At 45.2% G+C, this 18,111-nt stretch overlaps 1 protein-coding gene across 1 annotated transcript; it reads right to left on the bottom strand.

The window, feature by feature from the left end:
- Nucleotides 1-2,381: 2,381 nt before the first annotated feature.
- On the bottom strand, nt 2,382-3,247 carry LOC116765017 (zinc finger protein 280A-like). The gene is given in 2 exon segments (XM_032654058.1): nt 2,382-2,444; nt 2,447-3,247. Coding segments are annotated over 2 exon segments (864 nt in total).
- Nucleotides 3,248-18,111: the final 14,864 nt, after the last annotated feature.

Below are 18,111 nucleotides of genomic sequence, written 5' to 3'. Positions count from 1 at the left end.
TGATACCTTGATTTATCACACCATAAATAAAAAAAAAAATACATTTGAGCTAGATCAGACCTAACTGTGAAAAGCTATACCGTAAAATTTCCAGAAGAAAACATGAGAGGAATATGTCCTTGGCAGACAATTTCTTAAACAGAACATTCCATGAAGCACCACTCTTTGTACATATGTACACCCATGAAATCACCATCGAGGCCAAAATAAGGGACGTTTTCAGGGTCCCAGAAGTTCCCTAATGCCCTTCCCAGTTGAACAGTCTATAGTTTTGTTTTGTTTTTTAAGAGGAGGAGCAAGACTTGAATAGGCACTTAATAAAAGAGAGTAATAAGCATGTGAAAAAAATTCTCAAAATCATTACTCATCAGGGAAATGCAGATGAAACTACAATGCGATACCACTACAACATCAAGAGAACAGCACTAATTGTTACTGAACAAAACTTGAGTCTGCTAGCCCGAGCACAGTAAAGCAAATCTACTAACACCACGTTGTGATGAAGGAAAGTACTGTGTTTATTGCAAGCCATCCAAAATGGGACCAAGCAAGAACAGGCAGCTCATGCTCAAAAGACTCTGGGATGGCTTTCAGGGAAGGGTTTTTAAATACAACGTGAGGGAGAGGGCGGCAGGGTGTGTGATCGGCTCATGCACAATTATTATGACCATTGGTTGGTGGTGAGGTGACCGAGGTTGTATTTCAGGAGTCAACATCATCAACCTTCTGGTTCCAGCTGGTCTGGGGTCTACATGCTGGTGGGCAGCATACAGTTAACTTCTGTCTTCTGGGGGTTTTAGTTTCTGTAAAACAACTCAAGGATATGGCTCAGGATATTATCTGTAGCCCCTGAGGAGAAATTAAAGATCCTTGACTTTGTTTTATGGCTGAACTATTGTTTTGCCTTGCTTGCTTGATTGTTTTCTTTTGTTTCTGCATTTTCTCACTTCTCTAGTTAAATTCACTCTTTGGAACATGGGGAAGGCCTAGGACCTAAAGCTTTTCTACAAATAAGAGGCAGGGACATGGGGGTGGGGGGGGCGGTCTGTCCCTGGGAAGGCCCTGCAGGGTCCTGCTCAGTTATATACTGAAAAGGACTGACAGTACCAAGTGTTGGAGCTGTAGAAATGGAATTCACAGTATTGTTGGTGGAAATACACATTGTTTCAATCACTTTGAAAAAGTGTTTGGCCAGAAAGCTAAATCTATGCAGTTTCAGAACTTCTCATATCTATATTTAGATGTATAGATATAGATATCCTAAAGAAATTACTATGAAAGACAGACACACGCTCATAGCAGCTTTATGCAAAATAGCAAAATTATGAGCCTCAAAGTTCAGAAACAATAAAATGGATACATAAACTGTGCCATATTCATTCAAGGGAATTCTACTCGGCAATGAAAAAGAATGTGCCACAGCGACACACAACAAGAATGTATCTCACTTACTTAAAAGAAAACAAAGACCAGACCAAAAAGAATCTATTGTGTGATTCTATTTACTTAAAATTTAGAAACAGGGCTTCCCTGGTGGCGCAGTGGTTGGGAGTCCGCCTGCCGATGCAGGGGACGCGGGTTCGTGCCCCGGTCTGGGAGGATCCCACATGCCGCGGAGCGGCTGGGCCCGTGAGCCATGGCCGCTGAGCCTGCGCGTCCGGAGCCTGTCCTCCGCAGCGGGAGAGGCCACAGCAGTGAGAGGCCCGCGTAACGCATAAAAAAAAAAAAAAAAAAAAAAAAAAAAAAAAAATTTAGAAACAGGAAAAACTAATCCCTGGTGGTTGAAGTCAGAAAAGTGGTTACTTTGGGAAGGAGAGGGTGGCTGGGAAGGAGAATGGAGACTTCGAGTTACTTGACAGTGGAGAGATGAAGCAGGTACAACCTCAGTCACTGTAAAGCCAGACAGGCGCTGACACTGCTTGCTGGCATCTACGAGCCACTACGTACAGCTGGCCTAGCCTCAATTCAGCTTTTTGGGATTTCTGGAGGTGGGTAGAACATAATTTTTAGCCAGAACCCCTGATGCAATACGTCTGGAATATCTCGTGTTCATAGCCATCCTCTTGGTAGTTTTTTCAGGTGACACTCGGAATTCAGTGCTGGTCACAATCACGGATGCTGCCTCTCTTGGTCCTGGTTGAACTGAAGTTTGGATCTTGACCTCTGTTTCAGGAGGCAGCCCTTCCAGTTGCTCTGGTTTTTTAAATGGTTGATGATTCTTGGTTTGGTGCTCCATTTTCTCCTTCAAAGTCAAAAACTGTAGCCGGCACTTGGAACATTGAAAGACCCTCTTGTTCCAGTGCCTCCAAGCATGATATACGTAGGATGTCGCCACTTTGAAAATTTTGAGGCAAAACAGACAAAGCAAACTGTTCGTGTTTTCATGCCGTGTTCTGAAATGTGCTTCCACATCAGCAAAGTCTGACGATCTGTAATTGCAAACCTGGCACACATAGGGCATTTCGCCAGGTTTATGATTGACCTTCATGTGCTGTAAGAGAACCTGATCTGTTTCGAAGGACAATTCACAGATTTTACAGACCACAGAGGGCTCCTGGGAAGTGTGGACACTTTCAATGTGACACTGCAGCTGGAAGGGGGTGGGAAACTGGCGGTGGCAGTGCCGGCAGGTGGTGTGGATTTCCCAGCCGTCAACCCTCTGCTTCTCAAATTCCAAATGGTTCTTCACGTGGGTCATAAACTTGATATTTTTTAGGACTTTCAAGCAGCTGAGGCATTTGAAGGCTGTGTGGGTCTTCCATTCTGGCTGCCTGTCTCCTGGATGCCGTCCGTAGTAAAAATCATCAAGTAACATGATCAGATTTCCTTTCTTGGGATCAACAGTCTTGTTTTGAGTTGCTAGACTCGAATGGTCTGTTTTTGCCAGCCTTTCCAAGCTACATGCTCCATCTGGATCCATAACATGGTAACGTGCCTGGTTATATAAATGAGCCCATGGAAATGATGCCCCATTGTGAACATGGCTTGACGAGGTCGGGACACCTTCCGGGGTCATACTCATGTTCTTTGTGGGAAGGATACCTGGAGAGGCCACAGCTAAGGCCTGTCCCCCTGGGATTCCATGGCTGACTTTAGGTCTTTTGGGACTCCCACTGTATATATCCATATCTGAAGTGGGACGTCGCTTTGAATCACGAGGACTTTTATCCTTGCCTCCTACCGAGAATGCAGCTCCAGGTAGACAATGAGGCCATGGAGAGAGCAACTCTGAGGAATTGTGAAGCATGACTTGCAGAGAGCTCATTTTATAATCAGGTTTAGACGAAGGCTCAAAAATAATAGGACTATCTGCGTCTCCCCATTCAGATTGAAAAGCCGGTGAAATGGCTGCTGCCTTTGACATCGGGGTCCTGCAATTTGCAGGCTGCAATGTGTAAGTCGTATCTTGACTCACGTGACCCTTCTTTCTTGTTGAGGATGAGTCCCTGGTCACTCTGTTCAAAATGTTAGAAATGACCGGCTTTGAATTTGAAATCACTCTGACAAAGAGGGTTTCAGCATCTTCATTGACATGCTCCACTCCAACAAAGATCACCTCAGCACTGTCATCGTCCTCGTCTCTGGGTCTGGACCCTCCCATCTTCTTCTCTGGTCGTTCTGGTGCTTGTGCTTCCTCACACAGAAAGGCGTGTGCCATTTTACAACCGCTTTTTGCTTGAAGTGGTCCCTTCTTCTACTGCTTTCTTTTGGCAAACTCCCACCTAAAGGCAACCACATGACACGGTCAGTACAGTTGTCCCCCCAGATCCGAGTTTTCGCTCTCTGGGGTTTCAGTGAACTCTCGGTTGTTAACTGAAAATATTAAATGGAAAATTCCAGAAATAAATAACTCATAAGTTTTAAATTGCACACCATTCTGAGGAGTGTGATGGGAGTCTCGCACCGTCCTGCTTTCTCCCACCTGGGACACTCGGTTATCAGATTGATTGTCAGGGTATCACAGTGCTCGTGTCCAAGTCATGCTTATTTTACTTAATAATGGCCCCAAAGCACAAGCAGAGTGATGCTGGCAATTCAAATATGACAGAGAGAATCCATAAAATGCTACCTTTAGGTAAAAAGGCAAAAGTTCTCAGTTTGATTAAAAAAAAAGAAGAAAAAATTGTACGCTGATGTTGCTAAGGTCTATGGTAAGAATGCATCTTCTATCTGTGAAATTGTGAAGAAGGAAACGAATCTATGCTCGTATTGCTGTCACATTTCAAACTGCAAAAGTTATGGCCTCAGTGCATGGTAAGTGCTTAGCTGAGATGGAAGAAACATCAAATTAGTACAATAATATTTTTGACACAGAGACCACATTCACAAAACTTTTATAACAGTGTATTGTTAGAATTGTTCGATTTTATTCTTAGTTACTGTTGTCAATCTCTTACTGTGCTTTATTTATTTATTTTTTTTGCAGTACGCGGCCTCTCACTGCTGTGGCCTCTCCCGCCGGATGCGCAGGCTCAGCGGCCATGGCTCACGGGCCCAGCCGCTCGGCGGCACGTGGGATCCTCCCGGACCGGGGCACGAACCCGTGTCCCCTGCATCGGCAGGCGGACTCCCAACCACCGCGCCACCAGGGAAGCCCTCTTACTGTGCTTTTATAAATTAAACTGCATTGTAGGTACGTTTGCATAGGAAAAAACATTGTGTATATAGGGTTTGATACTATCCATGGTAGCAGACATCCACTGAGGGTCTTGGAACGCATCGCCCCCTCCCCATCGTGGATAAGGGGGGACTATTGTATTTATTTCAAAAGACAAAATTGGTGCCTTATTTAATCATCAGCTGAAACATTGAGATAACTATTAACACCCTTATTTTATACGTGAGGAAACAGGCTCAAACCCAGTTAAGTAAAATGATAATTTTAAACTTACCTCTCTGGCCCCCAGCCCCCACTTTTGCCTTATCTCCCCAGGGCGGCCCCAATGCTCCCATTAAACTCTGCAGGAGAGCTGGCATGCACCCTTTTGCTTATAGATCTCCAACCTCACTCAGAAATGCCAACCAACATGAAAGGTCCAAAAGAGCCCTAGGCTATCGCCCGGGATGCCCCTCCCTCCCTCCACTCTGTGAGTCTGGAAGGCACCAGATCCTGTACACCGATCAAAAAAAAATTTTTATTTTGGTTGCACTGCGTGGCATGCCGGATCTTAGTTCACCGACCAGGGATGGAAGCCTCGTCTCCTGCAGTGGAAGTCTTAACCATTGGACCGTCAGAGAAGGCCCCGGATCAAATTTTTTTTTTTAATTCCAGAAAGATCTTAAAAGCAAAACTTGAAGTTGCCTTGTGCTGACAACTATATATATAGCATTACACTGTACTTAGAACTATTTACACAGCATCAACATTGTATTAGGTATTATAATGAATCCAGAGATGATTTAAAGCATATGGGAGGATCTACTCAGTTTATATGCAAATACTACACCATTTTATATAAGGGACTCGGGCATCCATGGCTTTTGGTATCTTTGGGGTGGGGCGTCCTGGATCCAATCTCCCACGGATACCGAGGAAGGATGGTACTTTCTCAGGATTTCTGTTGCTCCCCCTGCTTTGGATGCTCTTTCTCAGGTACCCACATCCCAGCTCCTGACCTGCTTCAGGTCCACAGCTTCTCTGCAAGACTTCCCTGACCACACTTTCAAAAATCACAAACTCCCCCAACTCACATGCTATATTCAACTCTGAAGCTATTTTTCAACAGCGTTTATCACCTGCCTAACACAAAAGTATAAAATACATCTTGCTTCTTTTCTGTCTCCACCCACTAGACTATGAGCTACATACACGAGGGCAGGGAGTTATGTTTTGTTCACTGCTGTATTCTTTGTTTCTAGAGCAACATCTGGCATGCTGTCAATGCTACATGTTTGCTACATAAATATAAAGTAACTGTTAGTAATATGATCATTTACCTGTACAACACGCCCAAACCCACTAATTCCAGGCTCCCCAAGCACTTACACTTGATCTTAGCCAAAAGGCTGAGAAGTGATTTTCCAAGCATTTAATTAAATCCAAATCCTAATGATTTAACAGTGTCATACAAGGGAGGAAATCAGCCTGTATGTAGTTGGGTGTGGGGAGGGGTGACTATTGAAATAATAGTTTTGTAACGCAGTTCTCTCCCTACAATAGATTTGCTGATAGCTTCCATGCCATTAACACGTTCATTGACACTAAGGGACATTCTAATGTTGACATTTGACCATTTCTGTTATCTTGCATTTCATCAGTAGCACTTCATAAGTTTGTTTGGCTGTATATATATATATATATATATATATATATATATATATATATATATATTTTATAGTGGTATCAGAAATAATGTTGTATCTTACAGTTGATGGCATCTTAGATTCAATGAAAAATTCTATTTCTTTTCATAAGCTGAATCCAGCCTACTAAATTGACTTCACAAGTCACTAATGGGATGCTAGCTGCATTCTATAGGCAAATGGTTTAAACAGGGATTGGCAAATTGGCTTGCCCCCTGTTTTTGTTTTTGTTTTTTTATTGCCCAGCCACCAAGCTAAGAATGTTTTTTATATTTTTTAAGGTTTTTTTTTTTAACTTTTAAGACTATATTTAATTTTTTTTTTAATTTTGGGGAAAAAAACAAAGGAATATTTTGTGACATGTGAAAATCACATGATATTCAAATTTCAGTGTCCACAAATAAAGTTTACTGGAACACAGCCACGATCACTTGCTGTTGCTGGAGGCTGTTTTGCACTACTAGGGCAGAGTCAAGCCACTGCAAGAGACCACATGGCCCTTAATGCCTAGTTACTATCTAGCCCTTTACAGAGAAAGTTTGCAGACTCATGGCTTCAGAGAACAAAATGGAGCATACCAAACTCCGTAGCTCACCAGCTCCTGAAGTCCAGATGATTCAGTGAACTCTGAGCCCCAGCGAAGGGTGAAGCTGGAACGTCCTGGTCTCCATATCCAGGAGAGATTTCTCTCAAGTTCAGCAGCGCTACTTCCTGAGTCCTCTGTCCGTGGAACTCCTACCTGGCTCTCTTCAGTGACGTTGAATCAGAAGATTCCATGCCTTTTAAAGCCCATTATAATCCAATCCCTAGCATCCAAACAGGGCTCCAATCATGTTCCTGAACCAGTTTATCCTGATTGGATATTCAGCTAGAAACCTTTCATCCAAATTGCCAGTGAAAGGAAAGAATGTGGGTGGGGCTTCAGGGCCAGGCCCAGAAGCTGCCTTCCTGGTCCCATGGCAGGAGTCCCCACTCCTCTCTCTGGCGTCCACAGGCTCACCACCTCATCTCTAATTTACCTGCATTTTAAGCTATTGGGGGTCAGCAGGGGCAGGGGAATGTGGTCCACACAGATATTCCAACAGAACCCAGGCTGAGGTCAGGAACCTGAAAGGACAGAGGTCCTTTTCCAACGCCAGAAAATTCTCCATCTGCAGAGAGCAAAACCCTGCTCTCCTCCTGTCCCTGGGGGATCCAGGGGGCAGGGCTCACTCCCAAGTGGTCTGCACTTGAAGACTCAGCACCCATGGGACTCCCGGGGTCCTCATTGTAGGTCTTCAGGCTGAAGCCCAGGAGCTTTTTCTAAGCAGGGGCTCATTCTTTCTTAAACCAGTTCCAGGGGTGACAGCACATACCCTGGTCTCCCTCTCTCTCCCCTCCTCCCTCCCTCCTCCTCCTTCACTCTCCCTTCCCTCCTCACCACCTAGATTATATATGAAAATTTCCCTCCCACTGCCCTTACAGCCCTCTGCATACAGATTCTTGGAGATAGGGAGGGCTTCTAACAACTCCTCACTGGCAAGAATTATTTGTATTTCCACTCCTAATGCAACAGAGTCACTGAATTAGAACAAAAATGTTCACTAATGAAAGCATACTAAAGTGCCATAACCTGATATAACATCAAAAATACTTTTCTGGGACTTCTGGCAGTCCAGTGGTTAAGACCTCGTGCTTCCACTTCAGGGGGTGCGTGTTTGATCCCTGGTTGGGGAACTAAGATCCCACATGTCATGCAGAGCAGCAAAACAAACAAACATAAACCACACACAAAACAAAACAAAACAAAATAAACCTTTCTTATCAAGTCAACATGCTGTTCACCTTAACTTCACACCATATATGTCAATTATATCTCTCTGAAGCTGGAAAAATAAGTATAAATGATCTGACCATTAGAAAGAGCTCATTTTATACTTTTTAAAACGGATGGTGGTGAGTATCAAAACCCTATGCTATTTACATTTTTTGGATACGTTTAAAAGCATGATAGTAGCAGTTTTATTTCCTTTTTTTGGCGACGCTGTGCGGCTTCCCGTAGGATCTTATTTCGTGACCAGGGATTGAACCCCGGCCCTTGGCAGTGAAATCGACACCAGTTTTATTTACTTAAAGGGCCTATTTTTATTATACGCCAGACGCTACATCCTTTGCAGTGTTTACACTTCTGATGAAAACTTTTTTTTTTTTTCTTCCCGGTACGCGGGCCTCTCACTGCTGTGGCCTCTCCCGTTGCAGAGCACAGGCTCCGGACGCGCAGGCTCAGCGGCCATGGCTCACGGGCCCAGCCGCTCCACGGCATGTGGGATCCTCCAGGACCGGGGCATGAACCCGTGTCCCCTGCATCAGCAGGCGGACTCTCAACAACTGCACCACCAGGGAAGCCTTGATGAAAACATTTTTGATGTCAACTTTAAAATGTTTGCAAAAACTGAAGGGAAAAGAAGGAAAACTTTGACTATTTGATACGTTTATAAAGATTGCTCAAATCTCAGAATCACCTGGGACACTGTGAAACATACAGATTCCAGGGCTGCATCGCACACCTTGGAAACTCAAATTACCAGGGCAGGGGCCTGAGAATCTGAATGTTCAATATTTGCCCCATTTGATTCTGAAGTGAAGGGTGGCCCAAGGTATAAAATCCTCCAATACTTTGGGAAACACTGGTCTCTCCTATGATTAAAATACCCACGAGTCCACTCCTTCAAGGGAGCCTGAGGATGGGCTGAGGGTCAGGAATTCATTTCTCTTTCATTTGACACACTGAGCACCTGCCTTGGGATGAGCATTTTATTGGTGACTCAACAAACCAATCAGGGACTTCCGTGGTGGCCCAGTGGTTAAGACTCCACACTCCGAATGCAGGGGGCCCGGGTTCGATCCCTGGTCAGGCAACTAGATCCCGCATACCGAAACTGAAAAATAAAATAAAATAAGAAACATCCCACATGCTGCAACTAAGACCCGGCACAGCCAAGTAAATGAATAAATGAATTAATGAATGAATATTAAAAATATATTTAAAAAAACCAATCAGAGGCTGGAGCTTGAGCTGGGTGCCTCCCCCTCCCCCTCAGAGATTCTAGGACCCCCACCTGGGATATGTCAGCAAAGCCCAGAGATCAGGATTCAGTTCGGGCTGCACTTTTGAATCACCTGGATTGTGCTTCTTAACCCTCAGTGAATCTAAGGAGTCACCTACACGGTCTTGTGAAAATGTACATTCTGGTCCAGCAGTTCTGGGTAGAGCCTAAGAGTCTGAGTTTCTCACAAGCTCCAGGTGATGCCCAGGCCACTTGGCCAAGGACCAAATATTAACCAGTAAATACTAGGGAGCTATTGAAAAGTACTTATGTCCTGGTTGATTCTGCCCATCTTACTCCAAACCAACAGAATCAGTATCTTCAGAAATGGGACCAGGGAGTCTGTATTACTAAAGGGCCCAGGTCTTTCTAAGGAGCAGGTGGGGTACAAATCCCCTGCTTCAGATGATGACAGCACCTGTGCAGCATCACCAGGTGAATCTCCCCTACCATCACCCTTGTTTTGGGCTTCATTGTGTCCTGCAAAATTCATATGTTGAAGTCCTAACCCCCAGCACTTCAGAATGTAACCGTATTTGGAGATAATACTCTTAAAGAGGTGATTAAGTTAAAACGAGGTTATTAGGGTGGCCCCTAATCCTATCTGATGGGTCTCTGTATAAAAAGAGGGAGGGGAATTCCTTGGCGGTCCAGTGGTTAGGGCTCCATGCTTTCACTGCCGAGGACCTGGGTTCAATCACTGGTTGGGGAACTAAGATCCCAGAAGCCACGCAGCATGGCAAAAAGGGAATTGAGACACACAAGACATCAGGGATGCTTGGACATAGAGGAACACAGGGACACAACAAGAACACTCTCTCCATCTGCACGCCAAGGAGAGAGGCCTCAGGAGAAGCCACCCTGCCAACACCTTGATCTTGGACTTCTAGCCTCCAGAACTGGGAGAAAATAATTTCCTGTTGTTTCAGCTCTCCCCCACCCCCAGTCTGTGGTATTTGTTATGGCCGCCCTAGCACTCTTACACACTCTTTAGATCAGGAGCCCATGGAGTGGGCTCACCTCAGGTATAGGTAGGGGTTATGCAGGTGATAGCTCAGCTCCCAGGTGACTGCCGGCCATCAACAAATGCCCAACCACCCTGATTTTCCAGGAAGCAGTCTGTTCTTCTTGTGGATTACTTCCTGAAGACCACTGCTGCTAAGGGTCCCACTCAATTCTCCTTCTGGCCCCAACTCTTTTACTTCTCTCTCTAGACTGTGATGGACAGAACCTTGAGGACAGAGCGAGTCCCATTCTCATACCTTCCTGACTGTGAGGGGAAGTATCTGTTTTGGCCAAGAAAAGGAAGAAAAACAAACCACAGCTGTATAACAGAATACTCTGGGACATCCCTGGCGGTCCAGTGGTTAAGACTCCATGCTTCCACAGCAGGGGACGTGGGTTTGATCCCTGGCCCGGGAACTAGGATCCCACATGCTGCACGGCGGGGCAGAAAAAAAAAAAAAAAAAGGAAATGACCTGTTCTAACCTTTCCTTCCATGGACAGCCCCATGGCCAAGTCCAGCCCAGGCCCAGTGCTGTGGAGACAGCTCCCTGGGACTTGTGGTCATGATAGTGGAGTGATATGTGGTCAGCCTGATTATCTACCAACAGGGCTGGGCATCTTACACCATCTTAGAACTTTGTACCCAGGAGGAGATTAGGACCACAGGCTGTCCTCCTGACATGCAGACCAGAGCTGTGTGAAAAGTGGACTTTACTTTACAATGTGGCCCAGGAAGCACACCTGTTCCTGAGGAGGCTAATCCAGATGGCCAGCCTCTACCCCTTCCTCCGCCTCCAGGGGAGAGCTTGGCTCTACCATTGTTCTCCAAGCTTTTTCCTCCTCCACTCTGCCTGGGAGAGCTTTATCTCAAGAGATTAGGGCTTTCATAATCAGTGGCAGAGCCTTTGGCTTCCTGCTGCTTCTGAGCTCAGCTCTCAGCTCTGAGTTAAATGTAAGAGTGTGGCAGAGAGGGACCAAAAGGCAAGGGACCAGGACACACTGAAAAATTCAATCAGTGATGATTTATACCACCTGCTTACCCAAAGCAAGGTAATGTTAATTTCCAGGGCATTCCTAGATGAAGATTTCAGTGCCCCATGCTAGGCACAAAAAGGGTTTAGTGGGAGCCCCCAACTCTAAGGGGTACCCCTAAGGAAGGGGACTTGGTCACAGAAAAGTGGTCTGATGGGCAAGGGGAATTAGTTAAAACCTTAGCTCTGCCAGGTTGGCAGAGAACCAGGATTCGGGAGAAATTCTGTCTTTACCACATGGATTAAGGTAAAAACTCCAAATTACAGACGAATCATGCCAAGGAGAAAAAGGTCAAGTTACATCTAACGCTGAAATTCTGAAATCAGATGTGACTCTTTTTTTTTTTTTTTTTGACAATTGAGAATGGATTTTGGTCAGCCTTTGAATAAAAATCATGTACAAGTTTTTATTCATTTAAAAACAAAACAAAATAAAACCTGTGGGGATATTAGTGGCATAAAAGCACAGTTAGACAGTGGATCCAGGGATAATGTATTGTCCCTTAGAAACTCCTTTTCTTTTGGCCTAGCTCTGTGGCTTGAAGGATCTTAGTTCCCCAACCAGGGATTGAACCCCTGCCCCCTGCAGTGGAAGCTCAGTGTCCTAACCACTGGGCAACCGGGGAATTCTCAGAAACTACTTTTCAATTAAAAATCATACTTATGCAGAGTTAACAATAAAACCTAACCACGCAAAAGAGCATTCACCCACTGTACAGCAAGTCTCACTCCTGCCCCAGACCACAGGTATCTGTCTCTGTTCCCAAAATAAACTGTTGTTGAGAATTTCTCAAGTGTCCTTCCTTGCATGCCTTCCTCATCCACAAGCACACACCCCTCTTCCCCTGCTTTTATGGAAATGGTGCATATTATTTGCATACTCCGCAAATTTAAGCTGTGTTTTAACATAATTTTACTGAGTGATTTTAACTTGGATGGGGAGAAATCGATCAGGGAGTTGGATGATTATTCTCATTTGATTTCAAATGATCAGAAGCAAACAAGAATGCATCTTCTGTGGAGGATGTGAGGGAAGGACCACAAAGGGAGGCATGAGATGCTTCGTGAACACAAAGGCATGGGCGTCCCAAATTCAAAGTCGAAGCAACTTACAGATAAATGTCAGAGAGTGCTCTTTGGACATATCTGTGTTTTCCGGTTGTATGTTTCTACTAGAAAAGATCCCAAGCCTTTTCCAATGGTGGCTTAAAATGCCACTAGGTCCTATCTTTACCCTGAAAATGACCCAGTCACTGAAAACCTCACTGGAAGTGGGAGATATTGTTGGGAATAATAATACCAATAACAGCAATTAATGTTTATTTAGCACTGACGAGCCAGCCCATTTTCCTGGAGCTCTATGTCTTTTATTGCATTTAATCAAAGTTATGGGACTTCCCTGGTGGCATACTGGTTAAGAATCTGCCTGCCAAAGTAGGGGACACCAGTTCGATCCCTGGTCTGGGAAGATCCCACATGTCGCACCAGGACTACTGAGTCTGCGCTCTAGAGTCCACAAGCCACAACTACTAAGTCGGAATGCCTAGAGCCCGTGTTCCACAACATGAGAAGCCTGCGCACTGCATTGAAGAGTAGCTCCAACAAGAGAAAGCCCGCGTGCAGCAACGAAGATGCAACGAATCCAAAAATTAATTAATTAATTAATTTAAAAAAAACAAAGTTATGAGAAGGTATGTATATATTATTATTATATGTAATTATTACAATATGATATACAATAACACAGATTTTTTTTCATGGAAACGCATTTTCTATTAAATTCTGCATTGTATACATGTCAATTCCAAACTCCCAATCTATCCCTCCCCCCAGTCTTTCCCCCCGGTAACCATAAGCTCGTTCTCCAAGTCTATAAGTCTCTTTCTGTTTTGTAAATAAGTGCATTTGTATCTTTTTTTTTAGATTCTGTATAGAAGTAATATCATATGATGTTTGTCCTTCTCTGTCTGACTTATTTCACTTAGTGTGATAATCTCCAGGTCCATCCATGTTGCTGCAAATGGCATTATTTTATTCTTTTTAATGGCTGAGTAATATTTCATTGTATATATGTACTACATCTTCTTTATCCACTTCTCTGTTGATGGACTTTTAAGTTGTTTTCATGTCGTGGCTATTGTAAACAGCACTGCAATAAACATTAGGGTGCATGTATCCTGTAGAACCACGTTTTTCACTGGATATATGCCCAAGAATGGGATTGCTGGATCATAAGGTAGCTCTATTTTTAGGTTTTTGGGGTTTTTTTAGCATCTTTATTGGAGTATAATTGCTTTACAATGTTGTGTTAGTTTCTGCTGTATAACAAAGTGAATCAGCTATATGTATACATATATCCCCATATCCCCTCCCTCTTGAGCCCCCCCCCAGCCTCCCTATCCCACCCCTCTAGGTGGTCACAAAGCACGGAGCTGATCTCTCTGTGCTATGCAGCTGCTTCCCACTAGCCGTCTATTTTACATTTGGTAGTGTATATATGTCCATGCTGCTTTCTCGCTTCATCCCAGCTTACCCTTCTCCCTCCCCGTGTCCTAAAGTCCATTCTCCATGTCTGTGTCTTTATTCCTGTCCTGCCTCTAGGTTCATCAGAACCATTTTTTTTAGATTCCATATATACGTGTTAGAATGCGGTATTTGTTTTTCTCTTTCTGACTTACTTCACTCTGTATGACAGACTCTATTTCCATCCACCTCACTACAAATAACTCAGTTTCGTTTCTTTTAATGGCTGAGTAATATTCCATTGTATATATGTGCCACATCTTCTTTATCCATTCATCTGTCAGTGGACACTTAGGTTGCTCCCATGTCCTGGCTATTGTAAATAGAGCTGCAATGAGCATTGTGGTACATGACTCTTTTTAAATTATGGTTTTCTCAGGGTATATGCCCAGTAGTGGGATTGCTGGGTCCTATGGTAGTTCTATTTTTAGATTTTTAAGGACATCCATACTGTTCTCCATAGTGGCTGTATTAATTTACATTCCCACCAACAGTGCAAGAGGGTTCCCTTTTCTCCACACCGTCTCCAGCATTTATTGTTTGTAGATCTTTTGATGATGGCCATTCTGACTGGTGTGAGGTGATACCTCATCGTAGTTTTGATTTGCATTTCTCTAACAATTAGTGATATTGAGCATCTTTTCATGTGCCTCTTGGACATCTGAGATATTAAGAAACTTGCTCACTATCCCAAAATAAATCGCACCCCAGGCCTGGACCTTGCCAATGGGTCTATAGAGCCTGAGCTCTTAATCCCTCACGTGCATCTCTCTTTCAATAAAGTCTCAAGTGTCCGGGGTCTGCCAGACACGACGCCAGGTTTTGGAGCACAGAAGTAAATGGTAACTACCTCCCTGGATCGTTATGACTATTAAATAAAATAATGCCTGCAAATAATTTTGTACTATGGTGAAACCCAGCCTTCAAGATGGCCCTCGGTGATCCCTGCACCCTGGTCTTCACAGCCTTGTATCGTGACCTCTCACAAGGAGCAGGGCACCAGCAGGATACTGTGGAGTGCTGGTGTGTGATTTCCAAGATTAGATCACAATGGACATTCTGCCTTGCTCTCTTGAATCACCCGCTCTGGCGGAAGCCAGCCAGCAACCATGTCATGGGAATACTCCGGCAGCCCTCTGGGGAAGTCCACGTGGGGAGGCGCTGAGGCCTCCAGCCAAAAGCCAAGGGAGACAGCCATCCTGGGGGAGGATTCTCCAGCACAAGTCAAGCCTGTCAAGTCTTCAGACGAATAAGCCGATAAAGCCAGTATTTTGAGTCGACCCTCACAAGAGACTCTGAGCCGGAAACACCCGGCTAAGCCACAGTAACTGTGCAACAGGAAACAGTTATTGTTTTAAGCCCCTACGTTTTGGGATCATTTATTTTTTAGCCACATCATTGGCCATATGGGGGGTAAACTCAACCTCCAGCCCCTCTCTCCTCCCTGGAGGTCATCGGGCTGGGACTGATTGTTTCAACCCTCTAATCACAGGATTGGCCCCACTGACAACCACCCCCCAGCCTTAGGCACTTCCTGAAGTCACCTCATTAACAAAAGACACCTTGATCACTCTCATCACTTAGGTAATGCCAAAGGTTTTAGGATGCAGTCGGGTTTCATCTCTGTCCTGAACCGTTTTGGTCCATTTAAGGGATTGCGTGGAAGCACTTCTCTGCCTATCAACTAAAACACTGGGGGAACTGAGCTGGAAGAAAGAAGCAAGTGGAGCTGGATCTTCACCAACGAGTTAAGTGAGGAAAATATGGCTCCATTTCCTAAAAGGAAGATAAGATATTGAATATCCTGTGGACAAGAACAAAGCCATGCAGGTGTCCAACGGAGCCATGAGTGTGGGGAGTATGTAGAGGTCGGACCCCAGGCCCCACCAGGCACTTGTGCTTCTCACACGAACCCCACTCTGGCACTTTTGGGTCCACATGGCACCCACCACCGCATTTCTGCAGTTCAAAGTATCCCACGACAGACTCAGCGTCTCCAACTCCCCTCCAACTTTGTGTCAGCTGCAGAGTCTAGGCTATTTCTCTCGGAACCTAGTTGTATAAGCCTCCTTATTAGTACCTCAGTGCAGTTTTGATTTGCATTTCTCTAATAATTAGTGGTGGTGGGCATCTTTTCATGTACCTATCGGTCATCTGGATGTCTTCTTTGGAGAAATGTCTATTTAGCTCTTCTGCCCATTTTTCAATTGGGTTTTTTTTTGGTTAGTGAATTGTAGGAGCTGTTTGTATATTTGGGAAATTAAGCCCTTGTTGTTCGCATCATTTGCAAATATTTTCTCCCAGTCAGTAGGCTGTCTTTTCATTTTGTTTACGGTTTCCTTTGCTATGCAAAAGTTTTGCTATGCAGTAACTTTGATTAGGTCCCATTTGTTTTTGTTTTTATTTCTATTGCTTTGGGAGATTGACCTAAGAAAACACTGGTACGAGACTTATGTCAGAGAATGTTTTGTGTGGCCTTATTTTTTTGGCCATGCTGAACAGTTTGCAGGATCTTAGTTCCCAGACCAGGGATGGAATCCAGGCCAAGGCAGTGAAAGCTGCTGAGTCCTAATCACTGGACTGCCAGGGAACTCCCATGTCAGGCCTTCTTTTGGTCTTGTTTCTGCCCATGGCTATTTCCCTCTGTTAGATTGCTCTCTGGCTCTTTCCTATTCAGCTTCATCCCTATCACATCCTATCCCTCAGCCGCCCTAACCCTCCTGCCTGTCTGACGTGCAGCTGGGGCTGCTCCTGGGTAAATGGTTACTTCTAATCATCCCACCCTATGTGCCATACTCTCCCTGCCTGCTTCCCAACAGCTGCAATCCCCACTCCCCCCTGCCCACACACACACAGGGCCTCCATCCAAACGGCCCCCGGGCCCCTGGGCCCCCAGCAGTCACTACCTCCACATGCCCCAGCCTTACGGATGAGCTTCCTCTCCAGCCAAAGTTGACTTTGAGAACCTCACTGCATGGATAGCATATGCCTCTTTGAACGTGTTGATGACAAAATCTAAATTCTGAACAAAGACTCTTGTAAGATTTTTTCTCAAGTGTGGTCTCTGGGCCAAATAAAGTCCCAAGTGCAGGGCACCCTGCTTGAGAAGCAAGAGGCAGTGTTCACTTTTGTTTTTCTTCCTTTACTTGCATCGGGCAGCTAATAATCACCACTGTCCTATACGGGGCCATCCATGACCGGGGCAAGTGGCTTCCATAGGTTAGCCCTGTGGGTGACCTCACTGCAATGTCATGAGGCCAGTGTGATTATCTGTTTTGCGGCTGAGGAATCAGGCACTGAGATCACACGATCTCTGCCTCTGTTCTTCCTCGTGGAGAACCTGCTCGTCCTGTATACTTTTCCTCATATCCCAGAGGTGCCAGTTCCCGTTCCGGAAAATATGCTCTGTAACTTAGGGATGCTTGGGGATGCTGAGACTGGGTGCACACTGGGGAAAAGTAAGAGAGATCTTTTTCTGACTCCCTTCTTCCCAGCACACCATCACTTATACAGATTTCTGCATTCTCTCTTCTTTCAGAAATGGCAAAGCATGTCCACAAGCCGAGGGGTCCATTTCTTGTTCTTTCTTACGGGGCATAGGGTAGGAGGCTGGAAGGGGTGGGGCAGAAGTAAAGAGGGTGCCTGCTAGGGGAAGAAGATAGAGAAGGGCCAGTGGCTGTGCGGCAGGATAAGGGATTGCTGACAGTTGGCCACACCAGATAGGCGGTGGAGGATGGCTCATGGTCAGGGACATGAAGACGAGCCCTGCCCCGGCCTTGGTGTGTGGCCTTCTCCACAGGTCATGTGTGGGAAGCCAGGTAAGGCAGCCCAGGGCCACAGGGCGGACCCCACTGTATGACATGTCCCTTTTTTTTTTTTTTGTAAATTTATTTATTTACTTATTTTTGACTGCATTGGATCTTTGTTGCTGCGCGCGGACTCTCTAGTTGCGGCGAGCGGGGGCTGCTCTTCATTGTGGTTTATGGGCTTCTCACTGCGGTGGCTTCTCTGCTTCGGGGCATGGGCTCTAGGCACGCAGGCATCAGTAGCTGTGGCGTGCAGGCTCAGTAGGTGTGGCGCACGGGCTTAGTTGCTCTGCGGCATGCAGGATCTTCCCGGACCAGGGCTCGAACCCGTGTCCCCTGCAGTGGTAGGTGGATTC

Source organism: Phocoena sinus, chromosome 14, assembly GCF_008692025.1.
Source record: "Phocoena sinus isolate mPhoSin1 chromosome 14, mPhoSin1.pri, whole genome shotgun sequence".
NCBI lineage: Eukaryota > Metazoa > Chordata > Mammalia > Artiodactyla > Phocoenidae > Phocoena > Phocoena sinus.
This window is presented reverse-complemented; position numbering and strand designations above follow the sequence as displayed.